This window comes from Pectinophora gossypiella, chromosome 15, assembly GCF_024362695.1.
Source record: "Pectinophora gossypiella chromosome 15, ilPecGoss1.1, whole genome shotgun sequence".
In the NCBI taxonomy this organism is placed as follows: Eukaryota; Metazoa; Arthropoda; class Insecta; order Lepidoptera; family Gelechiidae; genus Pectinophora; species Pectinophora gossypiella.
Window position 1 is genome coordinate 10,256,679 of NC_065418.1, and position 20,687 is coordinate 10,277,365.

Consider the following 20,687-nt stretch of genomic DNA (forward strand, 5'->3'; position numbering starts at 1 on the left):
GTATCGTGTGGGTTGTGAGGAGAATTACCAACCTCATCAACCCTGGTGTCAGGTTTATTATTGAGCCTCCAAAGGCCCCTGACATGGCTCATGTAACGACTACTTACTTACATCTGTAAGTAGTAACCGGGACTAACTATCGTCTTACTTTCGGACAATCAAGTGATCAGCCTTTAATGTCTTAACCAAACTAGGGATCAGAAAGTGATAATGTGGGTGAGAATAGAATAACCCTCGTTACGTTTGAACTTCAAGAATGGGGCCCAGGGTTGAGATTTTTCTTACAGCGGGGTTAAAATGGCCACATCAAAGCAATTCATCTAAGAAAGCAATATTGCAATTTGACATTAGCGCATTTAACAGTAAGTGCGCAATTCAAACAAATGTCAAATAGCAATGTTCCTTTCTTAGATGAATTTCTTCGATGTGGCCGTTTTAACCCCCCCAGTTACTTTTCCAAAGTTATATACGTACTTACAGAGTGAGACCACGATGGACAGGCCTTTTTGGATGTGACCGATTGCAAATTTGCCGCAAATGGCATTAACTACTTGGCCGGACAAATGGGGAGCGCTGAGGGCTCTCACCCGGTACAAAATTTAAAACATGCTTGATTTTTATATTATATAATTTTTTTATTATTATTATTTTCAACTCCGACGGAAAATTTCACTTGATATCAACTCAGAGTCATCCCTCAAAGTTTTCGTTACGGTCACTAACGCCCTGTATAGACCTAAATCTTAGGGTTTCATATGAAAAGTGGTCTACTGATAATGGTGCTAATTCCTGTAAACACCATCTAATTTTATTTTAAGTTATATCTGTCATTTTCTTATCCGCCGAAAAGGAAAGGGACAGGTAATCGACAAGCATAAAATTTATGGAACACACATCAATTTTAAGCACAAATCTAAAACAACCGTCTAAAAATTTTACATTGGCCAATAACCCGACAGAATTATGTTGACAGCACACGTCAAACGGTTTGCATACCAGCGAGATACCTTTTTAATTCGCCCAGATTATTCATCCATTTACTCATTCTTTCTAAAATTAAGAGCTGTCAATTATCCGACCCTTTCCTTTCGGCGGATAAGAAAATGACAGATATAACTTGAAGTAAAATTAGGAGGTGTCTGTAGGAATCAGAGCCATTATAAAAGATACGGATGTGATAATATTTCATGGAAAGGTTTGAATTAAATAAGATACATTTTTAGTTGTTTATTTTTTAACATAACATAAATACTATGTTTCTCCTTACTTAATAAACAGTTATACCCATATACCTACCTACAGAAATATAGTTTATGTTAAGATACAGGTTCATAAATAATTACAATAAAGTACAAAATATGTTTATATTTTACGATCTTACATGCTTAATAATAGGGTACCTATTTGACTGGGCCAAAGATTAATTATAAAATGCTGCCCTTCTTAAATAAATAAACGTGAAATTAAATGTTGACCTGGTGCAACGCATATCGCTGGCTGTTCAACGTGGAAACGCAGCCAGCATTATGGGTGTATTTGCACCAGGTACGATTCGAGGTGGGCTTTTTAATTAAGGTTACTAAGTGTTAATTGTACATAATTTATTTTATTTTGAGTTTTGTTTATTTGTTTTAGTTTTATTTAATTTTATTTTTGTTTTGTTTCATTTTTGTTCTGTAACTGTTTTGCCCTTCTTATTGATGATGACGTCACACTTATTTTCATACAAGTACAATAAACAAATTTGGTTTCGTAAAAAGTATATTTGCCTAAAGTTATTGTTGTAGCTTGTAAAGTGGTCCTCTGATTATTTGTTACTCTACCTCATTAGGGATCGTAGGCGTGAGATTATATATAATGTATTATAAAGTAGGTAACAATGTTAGGTATATAATAATGATAGCATTAAAACCTTTTTCATATTTGCAAGGTTATTTTTTCTTGTTGAATACCATCTCTTCAATTCTTACTTCTAAAGCTTTCAAAATGGAATCAGTCGTGTAGGGAACATCTGAAAAGCAAAAGGAAAAAATAAAATTAAAGTAAACGTGTCAACTAAATATGCGTATATTTTTCATGTAAATTGTTGTTAAATATTAAGTATAATCGTAATTTCAAGGTGCCACAGTTATTAACAATCATACTTAAATACTTTACTTCTAAAATAAAATTAGAAATAAGTATGTCCTTCTTACATTTGGCCGACAAATTTAAATCAAAAGAAAAATATTTGCAAAGGCTTTTATCTGTCCAATAAAGCTTTTGCAACCACTGATAGACTGCACCATAATTTGGATTAAGTACTTTTTTTTGACGAGACTTAATATAGATTTGCCACCAATGCCATAACTACGTGGCCTGTGGATTACTTTTAGTTTCATCCTCATTATAATATATTACCTATATTGATCCATTCTGTGGTGTCATACCCAGAATCCTTCCTCGACGCATAAATACACTTTCTTAACGCATGCGTAATGCCGTATGAGAGGCATACTCCCATTTCTCCCACAGCTGAGAATAAAATAGTAATTCAGGTCAATAATAACTTTGACACCAGGGTTGATGAGGTTGGCAATCCACCTCATAAACCATAGATAGGAGATAGTAATTATTTAAATAGTTATGAAATTCACCGTCATCGTATAAGTGCTTGATTCAGCGTGTCTATTCAACGTCTGTTCATAGGGACAAAAGTGCTTTGATGATAAGTTACGAGTTTCGGAGGGCACGTTAAGCCGTTGGTCCCGGCTATTAGCCGTAAAAACACCTCCACCAACCCGCAGTGGTGAAGTATCCATACCTCCTCCGATTGATTGAAGGGAGGCCTGTGTCCAACAGTGGGACATATATAGACTGTTTATGTTTATGTATGTTATGGTAAAAAGTACTTAAGCAAAAAAAAAACATTGAATATAATATAATAATATGCAATGTAGAGTTTATTAGCAAGCCTAGAATATAGGCATTCGGTGTGCGTCAAGCTAGCGGCCTCAAAAAAAAAATGGGCACGAAAAAATAATTTGACCATACCAAAAAATAGTACTCTTGTTGAAAAAAATAGTACCTGTTGTAAAAAAAATAGTACCATCACGGTTCTGGATTTATAGCCATGTTTTATTGCACTTGCTAGCTTGACGGTGAGCGAAATTTGGCGAGAGTTAACGACAAGGTCTTTCGCTTTGATTTAAACGCCAAAAAATAGTACCGAAATAGTACTCACCCCCTGCAAAATACCGAAAGTAGTACTTCAACGGTTCCAAAGTTATAAAGGCAGTTCTTTGATCCCGCTAGCTTGACGTTTTGAAAATACCTATTATCTGGGGAACGCTTGCATACTTCAGTTTGTAACTAATGTCAATAAACTCGTATGAAATAGTACTCCCTACCATCATAATTTGGACCTGATTCTCTTTGTAGAAATATGTCAAAAAGTCATTATAACCTATGTCATACATTTATCAAGACAAGTACAGTCGCGAACAAAATTATTACACATGCTCAAGAATGTTGTCAGATTTTAGTATTTTTTCCCATTTTTGGGTAAAAATTGGTGAAGTGCCAGGGTTGTCAGATGAAAGTAATATCATTGTTGAAACTCTTTGAGTTATTCTACAAATACTGCAAATTGTTTATTAACAAACACTTCGATCCGTAACAAATTCAACATGAAGGTATGAATTATAAAATAAAACAGCAGATTAAAAATGTATTATGATGTATTAAAATCACAGATTGTTTTCGATAAGAACTAGACCCATGCAGCCTTTTCTATTAAAATTAGTACATACGGGTGTATGCAATAGGATTTTTTTGTAATAGCAGCACTCTGAAGTGCACAGAAATGGTAGGGTAGACCTCTAAAATGGCAATACTTACGAATAAATTGTGAGGTTATGTAATTGTCTACGTGACTGTATCAACAACAAATGTATGGCATAGGTTATGATGATTTTTTAACATTTCTACAAAGAGAATCGGATCAAAATTATGATGGTAGGGAGTACTATTTCATACGAGTTTATTGACATTAGTTACATACTGAAGTATGCAAGCGTTCCCCAGATAATAGGTATTTTCAAAACGTCAAGCTAGCGGGATCAAAGAACTGCCTTTATAACTTTGGAACCGTTGAAGTACTACTTTCGGTATTTTGCAGGGGGTGAGTACTATTTCGGTACTATTTTTTGGCGTTTAAATCAAAGCGAAAGACCTTGTCGTTAACTCTCGCCAAATTTCGCTCACCGTCAAGCTAGCAAGTGCAATAAAACATGGCTATGAATCCAGAACCGTGATGGTACTAATTTTTTTACAACAGGTACTATTTTTTTCAATAAGAGTACTATTTTTTGGTATGGTCAAATTATTTTTTCGTGTCCATTTTTTTTTTGAGGCCGCTAGCTTGACGCACACGGCATTCGTTAAAAAAACTAAGCATATAATAATGATTATAAATTGCTCAGCGCAACAAACCTTTCGATCCTAACACTCCTTTTGGGTTTCTAGAGTTATATCGCAGTTTGACCCTGAAATCAGCAGGAATATCCAAACTGGACGGTACATGGTAGTGAAGGGATCGGTTTGTCAGCAATTTTCCTGTATACTTGTCATATATCAGCTTCTCCGATGTGTAGTAGCCTAAACCTTGAACGAATGCGCCTTCCACCTTTAACAAAGATGCATAAATACGTCGTCAAAAAACGTTAAACTGTTTAAACATACTTAATACAAAAAAGTTTATAGTTGAAGGTGCTTTTAAAAAAATCAGATTATGTTAAAAAAAATAACAATAAAGGTACTTAGTAAACACGTTACGAACGAATTTTACGAATTCAGCGTTTAAACATAAATGTGCTCATAATCAGGTATCGTTTAAGTATCTGAAGTGGTCTTGAGGACTTTGAGGACTGCCAATAGAACGACAATGCATGATAATACCCACCTGCCCAATATCAATCAAAGGATTCAAACTTAATCCAACATCCTCTATAATATCTGTCCTTAGAATTTGAAATCTTCCAGTCAAAACATCCAGTTGCACTTCTATTATAGCTACACCGTATGCATTGTAACTGCTTAAATCTGGATCTTTAGAGCTCATTGTGTAATGTGCTACTAGGTCTATTCCTTCATTGCTGGCAGCAGAAACAAGCTCCTTCCATGGTGCTAGTGGCATCTTTTCTTTCATAGGTTGCAGTCTTTCCTTTAAAATAGCACATGCTTTGATAATAGCAAAGCATACGCTTTCGCTAGTGACACTTCTAGCTGTAAGAGCATTGTTAGTTGCAGCAAATGAGTAGTTCGATATCACAGTTACAGTGTCCACAGGGACACCTAGTTCATATGCGCACACTTGTTTTGCTTTAGTGTTTATTCCTTGCCCCATTTCAATACCTCCAGTAGTAACTGTAATAGTACCATCGATTTTGTAGATGGATATCATTGCAGAGAAAATTCCTTCATAGGAGAGTAAGAAGTCCATAACACATGTCTGTATAGCTTTCTTCGTCCAACGGTTGGATTTGTTAAACAGTTCAATGTCTTGAGACCGTTTCTGATAATTGGCTTCCTTTTTCACTTGTTCTAGAAGTATTTGGATATCTTTACTTTCTGATCTTAAATTTATCATACGTACGTCGTCTACATCTTTTTTCAAGGTGTGAGCTATGTGCTCCATAATGTATTCTATGCTAGCAATTCCTTGGGCGTTACCTAAAAATATTATATTACGTAAGTACATTAAGCTATACAAACCTAAACTCAAGCCTATTTCCCACCGGGGTAAGCAGAATTCCATACATAAAGCTATTCAAGAGTTTAGTGACATTATTGTTTTTGATGTTGGTTATGTTATAATTATGTGCCACTAATAAATAATTCAGAATTTTACCTCGTACTTATCTTGTGAGTTAGGATACCAAATAATTTCCTTACCTGGTGCTCTCATAAACGTGTTTGTAGGTAAATCAGTTTTGATGGTTGCAGTTTTCACGCTGAAACAGTCATAATTGTAACAATTCTTGAATCCGTTAATAGTGTAGTCCAATGTGTTGTCATTTTGTGTGGCGCCTTTGTCTTCCACCATGCTGGCATTTAAATATTGTATTTTTCCAACATCATCTACACCCACCTGCAAAAGTATACAGCGCCTTTAGAAGTCAGTCTACGGTTGATGGCCTTGAGTTTTTCTAACATAATAACTAATATGAGTACTTAAAGTTTAAACTGTAGCATCTATTTCAAATTTATTACTTTGTTATACCTGTTTTTTAGAATACTTATCTACTAAGCGTGTCTGAAAGTTGTATACACGTTTCAAAACTTGCTGCTTTGTTTACAAATATGACACAATATCGCTTTGAATATCGCAAAGAATAATCTTTTCCATGTTAAAATCACTACCTACCTCATACTCATATTGGCCAGGTAATCTCTTGCCGCCTATGGCCATGTTGGTTTTCATAGGCAAGATGAACCGGCATGGGCGGTCTAATGTCTTAGCCACCAGGGCACAGGCTGTCACAGCTAGGGTACTGGGCGTCAGTTTGCCTCCAAAACCACCGCCCAATCGACGAACTTTTACTACCACACTGAAAGAATTGTATTCATTAACTTACTTTTAAAAAACAAAATAATATACAACATTTCAAATAATAATAAACGAAACAGAAAATACCGACTTAATTAAACATTGCGGCATCCCTGCTTAGTCAAACACTCACCTATTTTTAGTAATTTATAATTCAGCTTTAGATAAATTTGACTCGAAGTATAATTATAATAAGATTGACATTACAAAATTAAAATAAAAAATATTTTATATTTTTATATAAGTAAGTAAGCTGGGGTCAAGACGCAAATAATAATTTATTCAATCGCCATAATCTTGTTTAGTCTAATGAATCTTTTAACACGTTGAATAAACTGTAGGTACTTACTCGCTTTCTTTTATACCTAAACATTGAGCGATTCCTGCCTGGGTTACATCCATCCACTGTGTCGCGTCATGCACTTCCAAGCCTTCATCTACAGGGATCACTACCGACGTAATAGGTTCCAAATAGTAATGATATTGTCCTTCTACTTCATATACTCCGTTAATCACTGTTTGAACATTAGTCCCTTTACTTTTTGGTTCAATTTTAGCTGAATGAGGTTTTATTCGTGTGCTATCTTTCTTCGCTTCGTCAATAGTTAAAACAGGTAATTTGGCACTAATATTTTTGTAACTAACTTTGACTTTTTTAGCAACGTTTTCAGCTAGTTGTTGAGTTTCTGCTACTACAATAGCTACAGGTTGACCATAATATTTAACATTCGTAGAAACTAGCATTTCTTCTTCTTCAACCAAAAGAATAGTGATACCCTTTACAATATATGAATTTTTGCCCGGTATGTCTTTGGCAGTCAAAACAGTAACAACACCAGGAATTTCCTAAAAGAAAAAAAATATATAATATTGTCATGAAAGAAAACCACTCTCCATGAGATATTCTCTTTATCAAACATATCATATACATAAATATACTAACCAATACGCTAACAGTATCAACTTGATCTAACTCTCCAGCATGTATAGTAGACAAGACAAACGCACCAAAAACCTCATTGGGTATCGGAGGCATATCATTAGTATACATTACTTCACCAGAACTTTGAATTAAGGCCTCATTCTTTAACAGAGGCTCGTTGAGAGGATATAAAGAAGGGTCGGTTTGGAAGTCTTGAGTGCCGTGAGAGAGAGGGCGAGTGAGTGTGGTGCCTCCGGAACGATAGCGCGGGTCAGCGAGGCCTGGAGGGCTGATGCTCAGGATAAACTGGTAAACATAGGAAAATTCATATACAGTAAAGTTGTACTGCTATTCGTCATTTAGTTTTGCCACACGTTTTAACTGTTGATAGAGCAACTGTTCAAATGATATTTCATCAAAGTAGATATTATGGTAGCAATGAAAATGTGCTTACCTTATAAAATAGTCCAATAGCCAATTTCTTTCTGCATTCAGGTGTAGGTTTAAGTGGTTTGGTATCAGGAATAATTTCAGCATTTAAAACCTTAATAATAGTCTGTAAGTTTTTGTTATCGAAAATGTTTCTCCCTTTAAGAAAGTTTTCAGTTTGTGTTGCGTTGATAAAGTCTGGTCTTATATTACCGTAGATTATATTGGCATCTTCAATAATTTTGGTTAAATCATTAATTTTTAATAGGAAAGCAGCATTCACACTTGCCGTGGCGTTTTGATTTCGTGGCATGATCTGAAAGTAAGAATATTGTCATTATATTATACGCCCTAAACTGCCATCTAAATTATAATAATGATTAACATTAGGTAGATGTACTTCCTGAATTTCTGTGTTTTCAGAAACTAAAGTTTAAAGGTTGAGTACCTCAGGTTTTTAGTGACTTACCTTATAACTCCTAAAAACGTAAGATTTGTTGAGAGGCGGTAACAATATGTTTACTATGAGTACTCCTGTCATGTTGAATTTAAGAAAATTTTTCATTGTTAGTAGCATTTGTTGTCCATTTATTGTACCTGTAACAATAAAAAAAATAATTGTCTATTCAGCTGTTGGTTCCTTAGATTGTCATTAGTGTTTTAAGTCACTGATAGCAGGCAGCTTTCATATTGTCATATCCATAGATCTAACGGCTCCAATATTTAGGTAGGTGTTTAGATATTCCATTATTTTTGTTTACTTACGAATTGTAATCATTGCGTCGACGGCCGAAAACAATACAAAGACATCGGATTGGAACGATGGTATTTCATGTTTAACCATAAGGTTTCCAGCTAGCGAACCAATCTGCAAGAATTAATGCAAGTGTTCTAGTAGCGTCTTCTTCATTCTAGAAAGTCCTTCCAATTCCAATTCGCAAACAAATAAATGTCTCGATTTAGCGATATTTCAAACCTTAGCAAGTATATAATCTTCTTTTTTTCTGGGTTTGTGAGATTAATGACCGACGTCACTCCACATATCATCAAAGTGATATCAGGGATTCACTCATATAATTAGGTAAGTAATTTAACTTACATTCCTCACTGGTATATTTGCAATCATTTCAAAATGTTTAGCCATCTCTGCAAGGTAAGCGAATTCGTAGATCCTGGATTCGGCAGTGTCCCTGAATATTTTAATGCAATCCTCCAAAGATATGTTGGCACCAAGCACCAGATTTTGATCAAAGTGATACTGTTTCAAAGTATCTACGTCACTGATATCTATAAGTACTTGACGATATTCAAAGTTTTCCTGTATTCCTGTAAAATTGAGAACACAAACTAATGTACTTTCATTATCAGCACCATCTTATCTAGACTATTCTTTTAATTCCACTGCTGGGCAAAGGCCTCCCTTTGATTCTTTCATTCTTCTCGACTCTGCAGTTTCTAGACAATACCGATAAGTATTGAGGTCCCTCTTTATCTTTTAAGTCTACCAAAACTTCTGTAACTAGCCATCTTGGCCACCATAACAATAATTCATCCTTATAAATATGTGTTTTAAGGAACATTATTCTCTGCAGATGTAAATTATATTTACTTTTTATGCGTTTGTTTCGAAGAGACACCTGTTAATAAAATGTATGCAGGTATGATACTGAAAAATATTTATGTAAAAAGTACATTTAAACCTTTTTATTAAAGAGATAAACAAGCCACGTAAAGCATTCTATCTATGGCCTCTTTCAATCAATCAGCTATCGTTTATCAAATATTTTAGTACTAAAGATTTCAAAATTCTATATTGCTGGTCATGGTTATACAACTCTGTACATTGTACTGACAAAATTTATGAAAAATCATTCCAATCGGTAAAATGATCTCACCTTTACCAGTATTTCCATCTACCAGCATATAAGAATCAGTTCCGTATTTCCTGAGCGTGTCAAAAATTTGTTCTACTGTGTAGACGTTAACAAATACTTGTGTGGCGCCAAATTTATGGACATTAGCCACATTTTCACCATCACTGAGGATACTCCAATCACTGCCTTCACTTATTGAACATTTCCTTTTGCATACTGACTTGGTCTTGCTACAAATCTTCAGATCTTCTATATCTTGTACTCGTTGACATAATGTGTGACTAGCATCTATTGCGAAAGATTTGATGGTGTCTAAGATCGGTCGGTAGCCGGTACAACGGCAAGTGTTGCTTCCAAATGATGTTTCCAGTTCTGCCATTGTCATGCCAGGATGTTTGTCTAGGAGACTGAAAGAAATGATTCAGTTATGGTCTCTGTCAATGAAGAAGTTCTTCTTGGTGTAGTGTAAACTGCCCGCGATTGGCTATGTGTCTCCTGGCACGACATCTACATTTTTTGATAGTTTCTTGAGCGAAAAAATAGTTGATCGCTAATCGGTTCATTGCCGACGACGGGAGAAGTGCGTAAATCTTTCACTGGGTCTCAAATTTCTTTTTCTGGGTCTTTTGTTTTATGTTCACTTGTGGTAGCTTTTCATTGGCATTTGTTTGTATTTATAAGTATTCATTTTGTAAAAAAGGCTGTAAGCTACCCAAATAAAATAAAATAAAATAAATAAATATTATACACACTGCACTACACATATATCTTTCATCGAAATCGGTTCAGCGTTATAATCATCACAAAGTAACAGATAGAAAGAATTACATTCGTGTTTATAGCATTAGTAAAGATATATACATGTGTTTAGAAATACCTATGCAATGACATCAGAAATCCGGGGGTGCAGTATCCACATTGGGTGCCGTTAAACTTGGCTATTCTCTGCTGAAGCTCGCTGTAACCCTCCAACCGGTTCCCAAGACCTTCGATAGTGGTGATCTCCCAGCCATTGCAGGAAAACACTAAGACCAGACACTGAAATTACAGAGATTATATTTTTTTAATATGATAATGTTTTTTTTTTGCAGGTAAGCCTCTTTCATGGTGGATATATTTTATCGAAGTAAGTAACGAATTACAAACATAAACTTATAGCATGCATGACATCAAACTGTATTTCCGAAGAATAATAAACGCACTTCTCGCCACTTATTTTTAAGTCCCCTGTAATAAGGGGCGAGCCTATAAAAAATTCTTCATTTACAAACTGGCATAATTATTTTTGGGGTTATGCAAGATCTTCAGTAATTGAAATCCTTAAATTGCGCGATTATCAAGTACAATATTTACCGAATTAACAGCGAAGGTCTCGATAAGGCCGCTGAGACTTCTGCGCGCACGCACCGCCACCACGCATGCGCCGCAGGCGCCCTCCAAACACATAGACTTGGAGCCAGACAGAAACAGCACATTGCGAATGTACGCATTTAGCGTGGTATTGCGGTCTATGCTGTTGTTTACTGTTTAGCAAATACATTTGTTTATTAATTTTATAAATAAGTACGTGTTTATTAAGTACTTTTATAAATAAGGGTGTTAGTGACATCGTAACGAAAACTTTGAGGAATGATTCAGACCATGATTCTGAGTTGATACCAAGTCGAATTTTCCGTCGCAAAAGTATGGAACTGAAAATAATTTAGAAAAACATAACCATTTTCATGAATTTTGCGACGGAAAGTTCCACTTGATATTAACTCAGAATCATGGTCCGAATCATCCCCCTCAATATTCGTTACGGTGTCGCTAACACACTGTATACCTTCATTAACCTCTAAAACAAGTTCAAAAACTAAACTGACTGACCTGACTTGACCTGACCTAACTACAGAAATATTGCGCTCTAAAAAGTATGAAACATGAAAATAGGTATATTTCTCTGAGATTGTTCCGAATAGATTGATGTTTAGGAGATAGCCGTGGTCGTTATGCCGTGGTAAGCAAATACTTACTTAGGATAAATTGGCATACGATACGGTTTTTAACATTTTGTAAGTTTCCTTAAATTGACAATCCTCCGAAGGATTTTTTTAAATACAATAGTGCTATCAATTCGGACAAGCAACTGCTTTAGGTAAATAGGCGCCCGAATATACAATCATTGATACGTAAGTAAAAAAACAAAAAACAAAATAATAATAATATTCAAGTTTGTAATATTTACTCTAAATTTTATGCTGTAAAACTATACTTAACGAATTAAGTACTCGTACTAATGGTGCTTCTTCTATCGTATGGGTTGTGAGGTGGATTGCCAAACTCAACAACCCTGGTGTCAGGGTTACTATTGAGCCGCCAAAGGCCCCTGACATGACTCATATAATGTCTACATACTTACATCAGTAAGCAATAACTAGGACTAACGGCTTAATGTGCCTTCCGAAGCACGTATCGTCTTACTTTCGGACAATCAGGTGATCAGTCTAATGTCCTAACCAAACTAGGGATCACAAAGTGATTTTTGTGATACGTCCATGAACTCACATGATCGTGAGTTCAACGCTCAACCACTGGACCACGGAGGCCGTTTAGTGTAAATACTGGTGCTGATTCTGACAGACAAAACCTTATTTTATTTTAATCTGGCAGCTCTAAATGTAGTTCTGTCCTTCACTTACGACGAGTGCAAGACAGATAAAGAATTGGGAACTGTAAAACTAAATAAAAAATAAGCTCCAATATCTAAATAATAATTTAAAAAAAACATACCTTTGCATACTTTGCCGTTAACTCTAAACTCCACTTGAGACATTTCTTCAACAATAGGTAGGTGTAGACTAGAGTAATTATGTACCTATTAATGTACCTAACTATTAATGTTCTAAATGATATATTGTTGCGAGATATAATACGTATTTTATGGAGATAGGTGTGTTTTTGCAAAACATTGCACGTTATTTAGGGTTCCTTCAAACGAATGCTAATGGATCTTCGAACACCGGTGGTTAATGTCATAACCGTTAACGCAAAAATATCTTAGAATCTTTGGTCTTTTCGCAAGTATCCAGTTATAATTTGACATTATCCAGTTACAATTTTACCTTTGCGCATATAAAAGTAAGTGCGCAATGCAAACAAATGTCAAATAGCCATATTGCTTTTTTAGATGAATTGCTTCGATGTGGCCATTTTAACCCCCCCCCAGTTCTAACTTAATAACTGGATATTTGCAAAAAGATAAAAGTTTATTAGATATGCGTTCACGGTAATGATATCACTATGTAACTACCCTAATATTGCTATTTGGTAAACTATATTACCAGTCTATCCGCCATATCGATATTCTTTCGTATAATGTTGGTCACTACAGCACTGATTCAATTTGACATAGACAAGGTTCCGTCAATAAATGAGCATCAATGCCCATGCGCATACTGCGTGGAGTTGACTCGCACAAATAGCGCTGACGTTGCTTTTACAGAATCACGTAAATTAACATTTTACATCTGATCTAGGGCAGCAAATCATTAGTGTTATTCAGCGTGTGTTTTCACTTTCAGATCTTAGTTTGGTTAGCAATAAGGCCGCCTATTGACTCATTCTATTTCTCTTTTGTTTTGTATTTTTTCCTGTTCGTGCAATAAAGTATTTGTTATGTTATTTACGATACATTTACTATACTCTTTATTTCACTTAAATCACATTAAAAATACATATATATTTAGGTTAGGACCTGACCTGACCTGATTGTCTAAAAGTAAGATGATCCGTGCTTCGGAAGTGTTAAGCCGTTGGTCCCGGTTACTACTTACTGATGTAAGTACGTAGTCGTTACATGAAGTCAGGGGCCTATGGCAGCTCGATAATAACCCTGACACCAGGGTTGATGGGGTTGGTAATCTATCTCACAACCTACACGACACGATAGAAGAAGCGTGTGTGTTTGATATAAGTATGCGGATAATTAATCCAGCTATAAGCAGTATCATATCGGGCCAAAAATAAATACCATTTCACTCACTGTCACTTTCTTACTATTAAATTAAATAACAAACGGATTTAAACTATTTTTCCAAAAAGTGGCGTGCTATTTTTTTTTTTTTTGTAAAAGCGTTAAAGAAATTACAATTTTAATGTGCGAAGGTAGGTTATTATAAGTACATTTCAAATCATTAAAATATTCGCCCGTATCAAATACACACCCTGTACACAAATATTTATAACTTAGTATCTAGCTGGTTTTAGCTAGATAGCTTGAAACGTAAAAAAAGAGTTTGTCTGTCTTGTGTTAAATAAAAAATGTCTGTAATTGTTGTAGACTGTATGTAGTGTATGTTCGGGATCAGGATCTTGGGTCAAATGAAAATCTCGATCGAATTCCAAGCGTGTTTATTCGGCGCAATCGCCCATCTTAAGTACTATTTTTGAGTTCACAACTAGCTAGGTATTGCGTGCTATCTACATTTTTCACCCTATTCTAACACTAGTGACGTCTCCGTAAAAATATATACTTAGGCTACCTTTTACTGATGGAACCATTGAAATTAAAATAAAATCTTGAATTATTTACATTATTTATTGTAATATTTAAGTAAAACATTACATTCGTTCAACAGCTGTTTCAATATACTGCCCCCCCCTCACTCCTACACAATCGGCGATTAAAGGTGGGTACGGTCGTGTAGAGGGCGGGTGGGTATACTCGGGTTCAGTCGCCGATCATCGTCTGTGATCACCTTCGAATGAGTACCTTATACAGGTCGTTAGTATATTGTAACGTATACTGAGGGGGATGATTCAGCTCATTATTCTGAGTTAATATCAAATTGATATTAAGTTCGCAATGCACACATAATTATGTCAAATAGCTATATTGCTTTTGTAGAAGAATTACTTTGATGTGGCTTTTTTAACCCCCCAGATTTCTTTTACTATTCTTTGATTTGTATTTTACACTCTCTGCTGTACCGTCACTTGTTTTAAGTCTAAATCGACTTAGCATTAACATCGGCAAAGATTAGAATGTGAACATTGTTTTATGCTCTTATCGAATCTCCTGAATGTTTTTCGGACCACAGATAGCTCCATTGCGAAAACGGCTGAAAAGAAAAAAAAATATACTTTCACATCTGAAAAAATCACGCTAGTAATCCCTAATGGGATCGACTGACTCTTTATACATCGTAATAACCGTATCGGGTTGTCAACGCATCGCAAGAAGTCGAATTTAGTGAGTAGTCCATCATGTTAGAGGACACAATCCCTCTGTCGGATTTTACGACATGCCCGAGAAGACAACCAGCTGAACGTGTTCTGTCTTTTGCTGCCAGAACAGCATAGAAACAAAAGCTGAGGGTGGGGAAGGCGATGCAATAGGGGATTTAAAAAAAAATTGGCTACTTGACAGTTTTCGGATAAGTATTTAAAAAAAATACAAGCGCTTACCTATTTCATACCTCTTAAAATATTTTATTCTCTCGAAAAAACTTTTTATAATAGAAAAAAAAAACATATTTCTTCTATAATTTCAAATTTCGCGCGATAAAAAAACGGTTGGACACGTGACATTTTGTCCAGTGACATCACATTTCAACAAACAAAGAAACTGTCAAATAGTATAACTTGAAACCTGACAGTTACTTTTTTGTTTATTTTGTGAAATGTGACGTCACACGAAGCTCAATCATGGCCGCCCGTGTTTCGGATCTTGTAATACACAGATAAAAGATCGCATTTTTATTTTGTAAAAATAATTGTTGGCAATTTCAAAAAAGGAATGTCACGTCACTTTTTTAAGAAAAAAAAAAAACGTTTTGGCGGTGTTCCGTCTGGGATTACAAAGAAAACAAGTGAAGACGGATTTTGTCGAGAGAAGCGAAAACTGGAAGACGAGTTGCTGTATTCGAATTTATTAATACATATTACTTATTATAATTTGTAGTAATAATATTTGCTTTCCGTAAAAAGAGTGATATTTGTGGTAAGTACTTAACATTTACTGATTAAAACTGGGTATGTTACTAATATTTACGTTTTTGTAGAGTTTGCTAACACAATTAAAAATGATCTTAACAAAAAACAACTATTGGATAGTTATCATTAAATGATAAATTATCAAATCCGTCATATTTCATATTTTATTGTTACAGCTGTCAAGTAGCCAATTATCATCATAGGTGATGGCAACTTACCATGTAGTATAAGCAATCCAAATGGAGTATCCAGCAGTTGATACTGATGGTCTACGAAGATGACGGCAATGTACAGTAGGTTCACCATTACAGAGAATATCAGTGATATCACTCCGTAAATGAAGAACGCTTGTATAAAGCTACTTTTTCGCTGGAAAACCAAATACAATAAGTAAATTAATAATTTAGTACAAAACTGTTGAATATTTTGTTTCGCTATTTGCGGCGCGCTATATACTCGTACCTAGTTGAGTAATTATAGGCTTATTTATTATGTTTGATAAAATTAGTTGTATTTAATTAATTTATTGTTTAATGAGTTTGTAAGAGATAGAGCCATAACACAAAATAGAGGTCGGTATTCGCTGTCACTGTCTTTGTGTGATTTCGGTACCGTCGATGTATTTGTAATAGCAAAAACGCAAATACATTATTTTGCTCTAACAGATAATAATATATGTTGAAAAAAAGTTGAATGTACTTTACAAAATATAATTCTCCTCCGACCTATGTAGGTATTACGTATAATAAACTTGTAACAAAACCATTGTAATATTTTATCAGTCTATTATACTAAACAGTTTTGTTAAGTAAGGTGAATGGTGAAGTTTGACTGGCTTTATTGAAAACGATATTATAATATATAGAGCAAGTCATGTCATCGGATATGATAGACAATTTACTCAGTTACATTTATAAGTCTAGAAATGAGAGAATGCGCCATAATCTTTTGATTTAGAAGAAGCTATTGTCATTAGGATCTTTTAGCCCAGACGGTCTTCCCCACATTGACCTTACATGTAAAACTTGTATCACATTTTTCGGAAGTCACTTTGTTATAAACCAAGCATTTAAACAACCACGCATTTTTTTCAATGTAAGCTAAAATATTACATACTTTTATGATTCCAACTACCAGGAGCACAGAGAATAAGAGAGCCACAGTCTGAAAGAACAGGATCGCCGGTGGTCCTATGTAGTCGTAGAACCATTGCAAGAAGTCCTCCCACTGCGTAGTCGGATTCGGTATTAAGATTCTAGAAATGAGGGTGGCATCGAAACACATTGATATGATCGCAACGATGATGCAAAGGCTCGCTATTATCTGAAAATATATTAAGATAAAAAAAAAATTAGGTAGTGTTAGGTAAGGTTAAGAGGGGAGAAAACCCACATTCCCGAGAAATGCATTTTCGGATTTTTTTCCCTTTGCAGGTTGGAAGGTCAGACAGGCAGTCGTTTCTGTAAAAAACCGGACCTTTCATAATCTTCAGGTTAGGTAAGCGGACCTTGTAAAAACGGGATAATGCTAGGGAGATTATGATGAGTAATAAAAAGCGTAAAGGTGCTGATAAACTTTAAGCATTCACTTGTAACAGAACATTGACATAGGTACGCAGTTTTTAAAATTATTGAATTGAACAATGAATAGAGTCTAACAGGGAATAGAAGAAAGAGGTTGGAAAGACCCGAATATAAGTTCATGTAAATCATTTGTTTTCATGTAACAAGTCCCTGTAGTCCTGTGGTCCCGTGGTTTACCGGCTTACTTCTCAAACGGGGAGCGCCCGTTCGAACCCCGGTAGCGAACTTGCACCAATGAGTTATTAAATATCTTAAGTGCAGTTTTCACTAACAGTTGGGTTAATCATTATAGAAGGCGATACGGCTCATCACCTATCACGTTGGTCTAACAGAAAGCTCGATGAGGTGTGGGTACTTAGTTCATCTGGCGATGCTTTAGGTACATCTTACTACTCTCGTCAGCTTATGTTATGTTTAGGAATATCTATGTTGTAAATTTTTTTCTACACATAGTTTTCATTTTTTTTTGACTAGGTACTTATTTTAGAATTGCCTCAAAGTGGAGTCGCGTGGTGGATTATGCAATTGGGATATAGTCGCGAACTTATGTATGTAATTTATTTTCTAAATCTTACCAGATGCCATATTCCAATAATCAGTGCACCAGTTTCTACTTTCACACAATGTTTTTGCAATTCCTTTTTTAGCGATCGCTTCCTGGGAATTTAAAGTAAGATATTAGGTTTATTAAACTGTACTAAAATGTAATCTAATCTAGCCTACAAGATCCCACTCCTGGGCAAAGGCTTCCGTCCTCTTTCCATTTTTAACGGTCCTGTGCGCACTCCGGACAGTCCCTCCGGCAAACAGTACTATGTACTTACTTAATAAACACAGTATATTTGGGAAAAGTCTTTTTACAATGTCTAGATACTATGATAGAGTTTACTAGTTAATAATTTGATAAACAAATTTTGAAACACTTACTCCATAATGAAAGAAATTATTCTTCTATTCTAACACATGCACTGTTTCAAAAATTCAAATAAACTAAATTTCGTATTCAACTAGTTATTTATAGTCTCTGTGATGATGTCACACACTTAAATTATGATTTCTTCTTTCAGTAACATAATGCCTATTATTGTATTGACAAAACAATTGTTTTTCGGATAGTTAGATAATTGATATAACTAGATAATAATAGGTAATATTCATTGTTACGCAAGAAAGACCGATTTTTTGAACAATACATGAGTTTCTATCATCGATCCCCCTTGCGAGTGCGATTTCATTTGTCCTACCTACGTGTACTATACTTAACCGACTTAAGAAAAGAGGAGGTTATCAATTTCACCCGCATGTATGTAATTTTGAATATATCTCTGCGTATAACTACAATCACATACGTCCAATCTTCTCAATTGGGGTAGTCAGAAATGCACCCATCGCAAGATGAAGAAAGTATCGCCGATTCACCGAGCTTTCTGTTAGATCAACGTGATAGCCGAATTGCGCGTGCCGCCGTATATAATAATTATTATATATATTTATGTACAAAAATGGTCGAGCTAACAGTGTTAGTAAAAATATACGTTAAGCCGTTGGTTTCGTTTACTGTTTACTGATGTAAGTATGTAGTCGTTACACGAGTCATGTCAGGGGCCTTTGGCGGCTCAATAATGACCCTGCCACCAGGGTTGATGAGGTTGGTATTACACTTCACAAGCCACACGATACGAAGAAGCTTCGTAATTATAGTCGTAGTTTGGAGTCCGGAGTTCCCCGTGTAAGAAGCAAGCCGGTGTCAAACAGGGCCATAGTGACTTAAAAAAAAACAGGTAGGTATTTTTGATAGTTGGTTTTATTAACTTTCATTGATTAAGTTCTAAGTATAACTTCCTTCAAAAAATATACTTACGTACATGTAAAGGTGTTAACTATGAATAAAATACATGGTACTTATAGAATACGATAGTTACCTACCTACTCTTTATTAACAGTTTTCAAAGAATAGATTTAAAAATAATGCATTGTTTATAATATTATTGTAACAAATAGGTATTTATACTGGGTGTTATTGACATCGTAACGAAAGCTTTGAAGAGTGATTGAGCCCCATGATTCTGAGTTGATGTCAAGTGGAATTTTTCGTCGCAAATATCATGTTTTTTCTTATTATTTTCAATTCTTTATCTTTGCGACGGAAAATTCCTCTTGTTATTAAGTCAAAATCATGGTCTGAATCATCCCCTCTGTATTCGTTACTATGTCACTATCATCGTGTATACTTAGTTATATTCAGTAAACAATAAGTATGATTTACACACTATAAGTACTTAGTTACATAATTAGCGCAAAAAAGCCAGTGCTCACTTTTTTAAAATTAAACAGGTTATCACAATAAGCACAATATTACGCAAAGTAATTTTAATAAACATTTTTTTTGTAATTATATTCAACAACAAAGTTTGGTAATTAATTTATTATTTATCGTTAGAAATACTGGAGACTTAGCACCTAATTAAAACACATAATAACGGGTTCTTACCGCGTTTAAATGGGGATATGAGACTCCCGATATTTCGACACTGTTGCAAGTGCCATGATCACGGGATGACTGATGAGATTGGAGTGGAGTAGGTAGATCCATAACCCCATATAACCCATGTCTCATATCCCCATTTATACGCGGTAAGAACCCGTTATTATGTGTTTTAATTATGATAATAACCGCGTAAACTTAAAACAATGACTTAGCACCTACTTATAATTTAACATTTAACAATCACACAGCTGCAAAACTAATAAATACTGACTAATTAACTAACCTAAACGGAACGCGAACGGAACGGAAGGCGATTGGGGCAACCACCGTTTTACACGCCCTATCTATGGAGTAATGGCGATTACTCCACCGACAAGAGCGCAGCTCTTAAATATAGAGAGAGAACTAACGTAAAGTAACATCATGATTAGTGATGTGTCGTTCCCAGCAATGTTCCCAAAATTGGAATTTTCCCGTCGTAAAAATTCTAGTATACTAATAGTAAGAAGATTGGCTGCTTTTTCAAATTGTTCTTTCTTGCACTTTGGTCTTATCAATCAATCAATCAAATATACTTTATTGCACACAACATACAAAACAAATTTACACAAATGGACGAAAGATACAGCACAATCTTCTGGCCTTATTGCTAAGCAGCAATTTCTTCCAGGCAACCAGTGTAAAGGAAACATTTATTACAATTTGGTGCGGGACAGTGCAACATTTTGTATAAAATTGTAAAATACAAATGGTCTTTTGCCTAAAGGTTAGGTAATAAAGTTCTTTTTACACAACCTTTGTGCCTTTTTACTGCCGGGAACATTCC

At 35.1% G+C, this 20,687-nt stretch overlaps 1 protein-coding gene across 1 annotated transcript; it reads right to left on the bottom strand.

Annotated features, from left to right (window-relative positions):
• Positions 1–1,228: 1,228 nt before the first annotated feature.
• Positions 1,229–12,678, bottom strand: LOC126373277 (uncharacterized). The gene is made up of 16 exons (XM_050019354.1): positions 12,587–12,678; positions 11,168–11,337; positions 10,692–10,852; positions 9,836–10,221; positions 9,040–9,266; positions 8,706–8,808; positions 8,410–8,537; positions 7,966–8,256; positions 7,533–7,817; positions 6,939–7,435; positions 6,407–6,590; positions 5,935–6,130; positions 4,943–5,712; positions 4,474–4,666; positions 2,401–2,514; positions 1,229–2,011 (listed from the first exon to the last, which is right to left on the bottom strand). The coding sequence occupies exons 1-16, from the start codon at positions 12,627–12,629 to the stop codon at positions 1,932–1,934; spliced, it is 3,828 nt and encodes a 1,275-aa protein (XP_049875311.1). The 5' UTR covers positions 12,630–12,678; the 3' UTR covers positions 1,229–1,931.
• Positions 12,679–20,687: the final 8,009 nt, after the last annotated feature.

Excerpts from the sequence above, each read along its gene's own strand:
- LOC126373277 (XM_050019354.1), bottom strand. The coding sequence starts at position 12,629 with ATGTCTCAAGTGGAGTTTAGAGTTAACGGCAAAGTATGCAAAG. Across the intron at positions 6,591-6,938 it reads TTAGGTATAAAAGAAAGCGA|TGTGGTAGTAAAAGTTCGTC; the intron begins GTAAGTACCTAC and ends CAATTCTTTCAG. Across the intron at positions 4,667-4,942 it reads CTTTGATTGATATTGGGCAG|GTGGAAGGCGCATTCGTTCA; the intron begins GTGGGTATTATC and ends TCTTTGTTAAAG.